The 11,144-nt window shown below is 46.2% G+C and overlaps 1 protein-coding gene and 1 long non-coding RNA gene across 3 annotated transcripts in view; one reads left to right on the top strand and one right to left on the bottom strand.

Moving 5' to 3' along the window:
* The window catches only part of BDH2 (3-hydroxybutyrate dehydrogenase, type 2), a 20,932-nt gene extending 15,760 nt beyond the window's left edge, over positions 1-5,172 (bottom strand). The window contains exons 1-3 of one of the 2 annotated variants that reach the window (XM_006772989.2): positions 5,086-5,172; positions 2,211-2,393; positions 1,293-1,371 (exon numbers count right to left, since the gene is read on the bottom strand). In XM_006772989.2, coding sequence (XP_006773052.1) covers positions 1,293-1,371; positions 2,211-2,318 — 187 coding nt within the window. In that variant the 5' untranslated portion in view covers positions 2,319-2,393; positions 5,086-5,172. The remainder of the gene's footprint in view (positions 1-1,292; positions 1,372-2,210; positions 2,394-5,085) is intronic. The other variant, XM_006772990.2, reaches the window with a different exon arrangement.
* A 3,938-nt stretch (positions 5,173-9,110) lies between these two features.
* The window catches only part of LOC107184542, an 11,488-nt gene continuing 9,454 nt past the window's right edge, over positions 9,111-11,144 (top strand). The window contains exon 1 of the long non-coding RNA XR_001515395.1: positions 9,111-9,391. This is a non-coding gene — a long non-coding RNA (uncharacterized LOC107184542). The remainder of the gene's footprint in view (positions 9,392-11,144) is intronic.

Raw genomic sequence — 11,144 nt, 5'->3', positions numbered from 1 at the left:
AAGGGAAGGGGGTGAGGGGGAAGGGCAGGACTGTGGAAAAGATTGTTTCTATTTGTGAGCTTTATTTTTATGTGAATTCCATTATTTATTGAAATGACTTTGTTGGTCAGGGGTATCATCACTTATTTCTGGCCTAAACTGCAAGAAGAAATGAGAGGCCAGAGCAAAGGTCTGGCCTTGAAAGAGCAGGTGTGGGGTCTGTAGTTACTAGAGAAATCCAAACATTCTCTTAAGGAAAGCAGCCCTCGTTATGGTTATTTTTTAAAAACAATATACTGGTTATTTTATTATTCTCTTTTGGGTCTAGGAAATAAGACATGAACAAAGAAAGAAAGGGAAGACTGGAATTGAGTTTCAGGAAGACTCCTTTCCCCTTTGTGCTTTTCCTGCGCAATCGCTCTACTTTGAGCTGTTGGAGTGATACTTCAACATCGTCTAATTCAGTTAAATAGTTCAATGACCTAATTTGTGTTCGATCACATAACCTGTTCTGTTTGATTTCTTTCAATTTTCTGGTCGGATTCCTTTCAGAATAACTCTAACTGAAGTTCCCTCATGTTGGGGTGCAGTAAGGGCTGATACACACATAAATAATTCGGGTAATCTCTTTGGGTTTCTGATCATGACATGTGATTTTAGGGCTGAGCTGTCCCCCATATGGAAGCCACTAGCTACATGTGGCTATTGAGCACTTGAAAGGCAGCTAATCTGAACTGAACTGTGCTGTAAGTGTACAACACACATGGATTTCAAAGATTTAGTATAAAAAAAGAATATAAAAATAATTCATTAATAATTTTTGATTATGTTAAATATTTTAGCTATATTGAATTAAATAAAATAGATTATTAAATGAACTTTCAACTGTTTCATTTAAGTTTTTTAAATGCAGCCACTAGAAATCTTAAAATTACATCTGTGGCTCACGTTCGGTTGCTCTGGGACAGCACTGCCCCTGGAAAAGGAGGGCCCAGAAGTGAAGAGTTGTCATAAAAAGTGAACAGCTGTTCCACTCTCGCATAGAATTTTCTTGTTAGGTACTGAATTCTTCAACATGTTGGATACATAAACAATTTTAAGTCCGTATCTAAAATTCTGTGTATATATTTAAGTATGCAGATTTCTTTTTCTGTAAGCTCACAGAATATAAATTTGATTGTCAGAGAATCAGGCTCCAAAAAGGAGGCCAGTGGAGCTGCGCGGTGAAGGCATTCTCTTTCAACACCTGAGCTCTGCTGCGTTCTAATCCCTGTAGACTCTGGATCCCAGGCTCAAGCGGCGGAGTTGCTCACCTGGGTACTTTTCCAGTTCCTGCAGTTTGGACTCATTGACATCTGTGGCTATGACTTTGGCACCTTCTCTTGCAAAAGCCTGGGAGACACAATACACAAATAAATGCTTTGTGCACTTGCTTAAAGGATTAACTTATTTTCATTGTCTCCCCCCTTCCCTATAAAATAGGTGGAATATCAAACTAACTAATCTCACCTCACCCTTCCCATTGTTATTTTTATCATTAACTAAGACAACTGGACATATATTGTGCTTGTCATCTGACTTTGTGCCCTTAAGTAATATAAAATAAACTAGTGTTAAAAACAAAACCCCCGCTAGCGGGTTATTAACACCTCTCAAAATACTATTCTGTGATTTGATAGTCTGTATTCCATTTCTGAGCAGGTTCTTGTTATATTCAATTTCTTATTATGTTCCAAATAATAAGAGAAAAATGGGCTATTTCAACACTTTCCTCTCCAAAGAATACCACTGTTTTCATAAATGTCAAACCACACGCTGCCATTATGCTCAAAGTGCATGATTAGCGCAGGAGTGGGGTATACTGATATAAATGAGAAGGTGGAGGTGACCTGACAGATTGAACTCCGGTGTCCTTTATCCGAAACGACATGACTTCAGAAAGCTATGCACTCCCATAGGGCCCGGGTGCAGAGAAACCAAGAAGTAAATTTCTCAGAATCAAAGGTTATCTGTAATGTCACATAGCAAACTTATGAGGTATTCATTCCCTCATCTGACTGGGGTCAGAAGTAGCAACTTTTCTTTTTGTAACTTTAGACAACAGAAGCACAAACATTAAAAAAAAAGAAAAAAAAGAAAAAGTAGAGCAGAAGTAGCTAAGCATGGCATCTGTCCACATAATTCAGTACTTCAACGGGTTAGTGAGCAAATAGCAAGAGACGGTAACTTACAATGGCGGCTGCCCGGCCGATCCCCTGAGCAGCTGCTGTCAGGATGATGACTTTCTTATCAAGTCGACCCATAATGGAATCTGTGGTGGGATCTAAAGTCAAGTTCATGTACTGATGGCCAGGTGGTCAGTTACCCGGGTCTTGGTCAGTTACTGGGGTCCGGCCCTGTGCCAGCAGCAACACCTAGAACGAATGTTTCAATGTACACCTTTAAGAACTTGAAGACAGCACCTCTGTACCAACAGTCCCATCGTCTGAATGCTTATTACTCTATACCTAGCTGTGTATATCAAACACGTTTAGCATAAACCACTGAAGTGCTAACTGAGGCAGACGTTGGACTTGTGCCTACCTTTCATCTCTTCAGTACCCAGAGAAGAGGGCTCTGAGGGGACCCAGCAGGAGTGGAGTCCTTCCCTTCACTGCTGCCCACCCTCTCCACTGCCCCTGCGTACGCTGCAGCATCCTATGTGCCCTCGCTACTCAGGCTGCTCCTTGCTTTCTCTCCCGGAGACTCTGGTCACGGTTTGCACATCAATCCCCTGGAGTTCTTCCTTGTCCCTTAGAAAGATGTCTCCGTTGGCCTCAGGGACTCATTGAACATAAGAGCTGGAAAATCAAATCTTGTTCAATATCCTCATTTTACAGATGAGGAAACTGACCGGGCCTGCTCAAGGTCAAGGAGCTGGTCAACCGCAGAGCCAGCACTAACCTCAGGCCTCCTGACTCTCTTGTTATGTGGACATTCCACCCACAATGCTGCTGGCCCTCTTTTAAAGTTTAAGCATGCAGCAGTGACACTTTAACAGACACTCAGGAATGTTTAGACGGAGGCCTGAGGATTCTGACACAGGGGAAATCGGATGTGCCTGAGCTATTTGGCCGGTGCTTGCACTGCAGATCTTACACTGAGAGGAATGGCCAGGGATGAGGTTGGGGTGGTTCAGAGTCAGAGGCCGCCTTCAAGGAACCCGGTTCCTTCTCCTACCCTGCTGTCTTTAGTGTGTGCCTCTGACCCCACCCCAAGTCACAGATTGGCTATGTCCCAAGGCGGCATATACCAGGTGGGCATTCCAGGCAGAAACAAACACACAAAAAGGCGGCGGCGGTGGTGGTGGTGGTGGTGAATGAGGTGGGTGTTAAGTGAACCAATTGAAGTCGTAGATGGACAACCAACTGAAGCAATCACTCTGGTGGCTTACCTGCCTGATCAGTACAGGTAGCCAGCTCGTCTTGCCTAGAGGGCTCACATGGCCCGTTCCTTTCTTTTTGAACTTATCTCTGTTTTCTTCAGCCCTGCTTGACTTGATGGGCACTTCCACTTCAAGCCTCCAGCCTTTGTCCAAGCTGGACGTAATAGTCGTTCCGGTGGGCCATGGGCACTGACATGATCAGACGTGTATTTTAGAAAGACCACCGTAGGGAACAGAACGTGGCAGCGAGATGGGGTGGGCGAGGAGACCCAGCTTGGCCACCGATGCACTCACTTCAAAGAGATCATGTGCTTTGCCCAGTGTTTCCACACTATGAATTCAAACCCAGGTCGGATTGCAGGTTCATGTTTTTCTTCTCTTGGTTTTCGAACCACCCAGCAGACCCCATGCGGAGCCAGGGCCCTGCGCCCTCTGGCCCGGGACCCCAGTAACTGACCACTAGGCCACCTGCCATGAACCCCCTGCTGGGTTGGTGTTGAGGCCACCTCCCCGTGGGCCAGTGTCGGAGAGTGGCGCGAACACCGCGGCAGACGCATTTCCAGAAGACACGATGCTCCTCCACTGGCCCGGCAGGCCCTGGTGCAGAGCACCTGCAGGCTCCCACCCAGTCCGGCACCATCGCAGTGGTCTGCCGGCTCCTCCAGCCTTACCTGGTTCCTCCTTGTATTCTCTCTCATTGCTGCCTCCCTCAGTAAACCCCAGGCCTCTCTAACTATCTAGGAGTCTGCTCCTCAAGGGGCCAGACTTACGAGGCGTAGGAAGATCTGGCTTCAGGGACCGGCTGGCACCTTCCCAGGTGTTCTCTGAGTAAGCCCACATTTGTGATGTGGTGGCGAAGCTGGCTGTTAGGGTGCCTGACCCCCTCTGATGCAATCGATGCGTCTGCACTGTTGTTTTTTCTTATTACACAAGCGACACATTTCACTTTAAACATGAAAAGAGTTAAGAGCTCTATTCAATATATACTTTAGAAAGTAAGAGATTCCAACAGTCTGCACCCTCCTCCAGTCCTGAGCAGGGTGTATTACAAAGCTGTTAGCTCACACTCTCCGCGTTAGTGACATCTGACACGTGGGACTGCGAAGGTGCAGCCAAAGGTTCCCCGTGACACGCTGAGAAGAGGGGCTGAACGACTGCTGAGGCACAGAGCAGCCCTTCGCTCCCTCTGAGAACCGGCCCCTCGCTGCCCGCCCTGCCTTTCCGGGGCCAGATTTTGGATCCAAAGGCTTACTATTAAACGAAAACGGATTTATTAAGAAAAATGAGTGCAGACATGGCCTGCAATGGTGAAAGGAGGCAACTTTCAATATATCCAACATGAGAACCACACACGATGTCTTCCTTACTCTAAATATTGGAATAAAAATGTTAATTTCCGACGAGCACAGACACAAACAGAGCATTTTGACGAACTCTATCTTCATGAGCCAGGAAGAAAAATGTTCACGTAAGACACTGAAAAATCCTCTTTTCTTTGGCTATTCTGAAAAACTTACTAAAATCCCAGAGTTTCAAACTCGCTAAAAACCCACCCTTATCCTGGTTTAACTGCTAAAATTAATCCTGAAATAGACAATGTGCAGAAAAAAAGCAACATCTAAAAAATCCACCTCCCTTTTCCCACTCCAAAGTTTCATTTGAAATACATTGGGAAATCTTACTTTAGAGCAGCAAATGGATGGCGTCCTTCTGATCGCTCAGCCAGCAATTAACTTGAGACCTTTGTGCAGAAGCAAGTCAGGCGCTTAACAGTGCGTGCTGGGATTTGTAGTTCAGGTCCCTTCCGTTTTTTAAGAGGATTCTCTCGTTCATACTGTATATGTGTACGTGCTGCCTCCTAGTGGAGCTCAGTTGGGACTGTTAAGTCCAAGTAGAAGGTGAAAAGTGGAAAGCATTTTACAGCTTTCTTAGGATGTGGCACTCATTTACTTCACTTTAAGTTTAATCTCTCTAAGTCCTTGTCGTTTGTTTGCCCACGGCTGCCCACTGCGCCACTGTCCAGGGCCTGGCTTATTCAATCTTGAGAACCTCGCCCAGGCAGAAAACCGACTTCTGTGCATGGGCCACGAAGTTTCAATCGCACTGTACGTGCACGCTGCACGTAGTATTTTGTGGAAGAGCCACACTCAAGGGGCCAAAGAGCCACATGTGGCTCGAGAGCCACGGTTTGCCGACCACTGCCCTAACCTGATAATCCATTGCTATTTACCAAACCTTACCTTTGATATGTGTGTCTGCTTTGCTAAAGGGCAAAATGTGTGAATAAAAAGCCATGGGTCCCGACATTTGGAGACCCCACTTCACTAGAGGGTGAGGCCTCCACCTGGCTTTCCCCCATGCCTTCCAAATTTATATTTCTTGTCTAGTCTCTATCCATTAATGCGTATCTCTTCTCCAGATTCCTGAACCCTTGCTGTGGAAAGACTGAGGCAAAAACAAATATTATTTACTAAAAAATAATTAATCTTGAATGATATTGCTTGATTTTAAAAAGGAAATACAAAAATAAATGAATGTGGCAATATCAAACTAAAAAGCTTCTGCACAGCCTGCACTCCGACAAAGGTTTAATTTCCAAAATAAAAAAAGAACTCATAAAACTCAACAACAACCAACCCAATAAAAAAGTGGAGAGAAGACCTGAAAATATACCTCTTTCAAGAAGATAGCCAATAGTTCAACCTCACTAGCAATTAGGGAAGTACAAATCAAAACCACAATGAGATACCACCTCACATCTGTTAGAGTGGCTGTTATCCACAAGACAAATAATAACAAGTGTTGGAGAAGTTGTGGAAAAAAAGGGAACCCTCATCCACTGCTGGTGGGAATGCAAACTGGTACAAACCATTATGGAAAGCAGTCTGGTGATTCCTCAAAAAATTAAGACTGGAGCTACCATACCACCTAGCAATCCTCTCCTGGGTATACTAGTATCCCTGAAAAACTTGAAAACATGTATTGGCAAAGATATATACACCCCTATGTTCATTGCAGCATTATTCATGGTGACCAAGATGTGGAAACAACCAAAGTGTCCTGCAATATAGGACTGGATAAAGAAGATGTGGTACATATACACAATGGAATACTATTCAGCCATAAGAAAGGATGACGTACTGCTATTTGCAACAATATGAATGGACCTTGAGAATATTATGCTTAGTGAAATAAGTCAGTCAGAAAAAGCTAGGAACTATATGATTTCACTCATGTGGGATATAAAACAAACTTGTGAACACAAGCGGCAGTGGGGTGGTTGTCAGAAGGAAGGGGGTGGGGTTAAGGGGTATTAATATATGGTAACGGGAGAAGATTTGACTTTGGGTGGTGGGCAATATACAGACCTTGGAACATAGTAACCCACACCTGAAACCTATATGATCAATGTTACCCCAATAAATTTTTTAAATAAATAAATAAATGGCCAAATATAAACCCATTTCTCATTTGAAGTTTCTCAGACAACTCTTTAATTAAGTTCATCTCTCTCTTCATAGAGCTGTTTCTTACTCCAACAAGAAGCCTTTTAGTGGAGCTGTTTATGTGTGTCTGCTATGCATTTAATCACAAGTCCCAGAAGATGTGAAAATGATTTCTTATTAATGTTTGTGTCCCCAACAGTGCATTCCACATAGTAGTTATTCAGTAATTTTTATTTTTTTTTGGAAGGAGAGATTTATTGATTGAGAAGGTGCCAACAAAGAGGGAGATCTAATGGTGTCTCAAATCCATCTTGTTCGCTGAACTAGGTTAAGGGACTTTAAGGAGTTAGAGGGAACAGGTTTGCAGAAGTGCTGGTGGGGCAAGTTTTAATTGGTGGATCTTGGGACTTGGCCATTTATAGTCAGGGACACCAACTCTGGATCTTCCTGGACAATAGATGCTTGGCTTCTGAAAGGGTTCGGGTGCTTAAGTTATGTCCAGTCCTTTGGTTCTGTACTGTGTGAGTTTGGGGGGAGGGAGGGAGACTTTGGTTTCAAAAGATTCCGGCAGTTGTGTTGTCCTTGTTTTTGTAAACTGGCAGACCACGTTTAATTTTGAGAAACCAAGCGCTTGAATGTCTTCATTCATAACTTGTGTTTTTATGACCAGGTTATCAATGTCCCCCTTCTCAGTGGGAAAGGGGGTTTGTGACACTTAACTGGCAGGAGGTGCAGAGGACAAACATTTACATTCTTGGCAATTTGGCTTCTCTCCTCCTTGGCCTCCTCCCTTCTGCTTCCCACTTCCTCCACCCAGTGGTTCTCAACCTTCCTAATGCCGCAACCCTTTAATACAGTTCCTTATGTTGTGGTGACCCCCAACCATAATATTATTTTCGTTGCTACTTCATAACTGTAATTTTGCCACTGTTATGAATTGTAATGTAAATATTTGATATGCAGGATGTATTTTCAGGGGTCGCCACCCACAGGTTGGGAACCGCTGCTCCACGCCCTGGGCACGGGCCACTTTCTTTGCAGGATTTGCTATCAACAGTTTCCATTCAGTTTGCTGGCTCTCCTAGTTTTTTCCAGCTTGAAATAACACCCGAAACACACCTGTAGGAGGTTTTGGTCCCATTCAGGGATGGTCCGGAAAAGCTGGGCAGCCGGGTTTTCTTATCTACTGCACTCCCAGCATCCGGATTCTCATGCTCAGTCTTAGAGTCAGATCACGTCTCTCAGAAGCATGAACAGCAGGGAAGTGAGTACCCACAGGCTTTTGGCCGCCCTGGTTCTCATCGGCGCTGGCAAGGCAGCCGGCAGCGCGGGGATTCTATCCCGGAGGCGCCGTCAGCTTGGCGAAGGCTTGCGCCAGCCTGGCGTTTTTCGGCAGCTCTCAGGGCGCTTGAGTGTCGGGTGAGCAGTAAGGGAATCTGTGGTTGGATTCCTCGCCAGGCAGAGAGCCAGGCTCAGCTGAAAGATTTCCATGCAGGGAGACGGCGGCTGAGTGGAGCAGAGCGTTTCCCGCCGCCTTAATAAACTCCGCTCCGTAGGGAAGGGAAGGAAGGTGAGGGGGACCTGGAAGCGGGGTAGGAGGCAGCTCGCGGCGCTCTGAGCAGTTCGCTCTCCCCTTGCAAGAAGTTGTTTTGCGCCCAGGACCTTCTCAAGCATCCCGGGCACGTCACTGGTTAGTTTGGGGTGGTGGGTGGAGAAACTGCTAACATTTTGTAGATGAAAATTCTGCTCCCCGAGGATTCTCGCTGAAGTGCTGGGGGAGGCGGGGCAAGGGGACGAAACCAGGACGCCCAGGAGGCTGAGATGCTCTCAGGCTCGGGTGCTCGGGGTTGGTTGTCGGAGGGGGTGGGGCGAGGGCAGCGCGCAGAAATAGGGCTTCGGGAGGCGGAGCGCCCCCAGCCACAAGCACAGTCTTCTGCCCGGAGCCGGTTCCGAGGGAGGCTGGTGTGGTGCAGTGCGGGACGCCCGCAGGGATCCTTACTCCCCAAGGGGCTCCGTGGGTCACCCGCTGAGTTGTCGCGATCGCAACCCAGAGGAAATCAGGAACCGTGTGGGGCGCGTTCCCGGTGCCGTGGGGTCACCCCAGCTCGCCTCTCAGGATGGGTTACCAGCTCTGCGTGCGCTGCTGTGGCTTCCGCGCCGGTCTGCGCCTCCAGCGGAGGAAGAGTTAATCGGCCAGAAAAGGAGGAGCCCAAAGGAAGGAGGGAAATTGCCTCCTTGTGATACTTTTTCCCCTCAGAGGTGAGTGCCGGGAAGCGGCGCTCATTCTCCCCGGTCGGGCTCTGCGCCTTTGCTCCAGGAGCCGCCGCCCGACTGCCTGGGGCCAGGGACAGCCGTCGCGCCCGGACCTCCGCCGGGACCCTTTCCGAAAGGTGCGCACAGCCACGGGGGGCGCAGGGCTGGCCGGGAAGATCCTTTTCACCTGGCGGACGCTGGTGCTCGGCCTCATCCTCCTGCCTTCGGCCTTCGGGTGTCTTTGGGCATCTCCGAGATGCACAAGGAAGTTCCTGGTGAAAACCTAGAGGTGAGCGCCTGCGGGGATGCGGCGTCCTCGCACCTCCGGGGGCTTCAGGGAGAGCCCGGTGGTGGGGGTAGGGTTGGGCCCGAGGGGGGACCAGTTCTGAAGGTCAGTGGTCGGGCCGGGGTGTGCGTTTCTGCTTATCCTCTGCAGTAGCGCGAAGACAGCTTCTGCAGAGCTGGACAAATCGGACCACCCTGTTGTTCCTCTTCTCGGAAGCAGACCTACCCCACTTCCTGCTCCATTATTGTTATTTTTACTGCGAGATTAGCAGTGCAGCTGCCTTTTATATCATTTGCTTTCTTTACATCCATCACTCAGTGCCGCTGTCACTTCCCTCGTCGAAGTTTTTAGAGCCCCCGGTTTCAGAGATCCTTTCCTGTACTAAGGCATCATGTTGATCTATTCAGTAAATCTTTGGTGAATTAATTGTTTAACTTAAAATCTATTAATTTTAACTTGTGAACCTGGAAGCATGGGCTCTCAACAAACATTTGGGCTGATAGATGTTGTTATTATGTCTGTATTTGTGGAAGAAGCTAAACAAAGTATAATTATACCATGACTGCTGCTCTCTAAAAAAAGGTGGGTTGTCTCAATGGAGCGGGTTTGGGATGGCCTCCAGGCAAACCATTTCCTGCTGCACCACTGTTTTCCGTGGTAAGGCGATTGAGTGTATGTATAATCAGTAGGTGGTTCCTACAATAATGTAAAATTGTAACCTTGGAAAGCAATTTCATATTCTGAGCCAAGGAAGTTTTTAAGCTATTGATATACACATAAGAGGTGGAAGGTATACTGGTTAATGTTAGGGGGGAAATAACTTTTTAATCTATCTTTATGAAAAATAATTAAGGTGACTTAAAAAAATTCTTTATTGTTGAAAGTATTACGAATGAGCCCTTTTCCCCCCATTGTCCTCTCCCAACCTACCCCTAGCCCCAGCCCAGGCCTTCACTCCCCTCCATTGTCTTTGTCCATTGGTTATGTTTATATGCATATCAGTTCTTTGGTTGATCTCTTCCCCGCCTCTCCTCCTGCCCTCCCTCTGAGGTTTGACCATCTGTTCCATGAGTCTATGTCTCTGGATCTGTTTTTGTTCATCAGTTTATGTTGTTCATTATATTCCACAAATGAGTGAGATCATGTGATACTTATCTTTCTCTAACTGGCTTATTTCACTTAGCATAATGCTCTCCAGTTCCATCCATGCTATTGTAAATGGTAAGAGTTCTTTCTTTTTTATATGCATAGTATTTCATTGTATAGATGTGCCACCGGTTTTTAATCCACTTATCTGCTAATGGGCACTTAGGCTGTTTCTAAATATTAGCTATTGTAAACTGTGATGCTATGAACATAGGGGTGCATATGTTCTTTCTGATGGTTGTTTCTGATTTCTTGGGATATATTCCTAGAAGTGGAATCTCTGGGTCAAATGGTAGTTCCATATTTAAATTTTTGAGGAAACACCAAACTGTTTTCCACAGAGGCTGCACTAGTTTCCATTCCCACCATCAGTGCACGAGGGTTCCCTTTTCTCCACATCCTCACCAACACTTGTTTGTTGATTTGTTGGTGATTGCCATTCTGACAGGTATGAGGTGGTACCTCATCATTTTGATTTGCATCTCTCAGATGATTAATTACTTTGAGCATTTTTTCATATGCCTGTTGGCCTTCTGTATGTCCACTTTTGAGAAGTGTATATTTAGGTCCTTTGCCCATTTTTAAAAATATAAACTTTGATGGTATAGTC

Source organism: Myotis davidii, unplaced genomic scaffold, assembly GCF_000327345.1.
Source record: "Myotis davidii unplaced genomic scaffold, ASM32734v1 scaffold226, whole genome shotgun sequence".
NCBI lineage: Eukaryota > Metazoa > Chordata > Mammalia > Chiroptera > Vespertilionidae > Myotis > Myotis davidii.
This window is presented reverse-complemented; position numbering and strand designations above follow the sequence as displayed.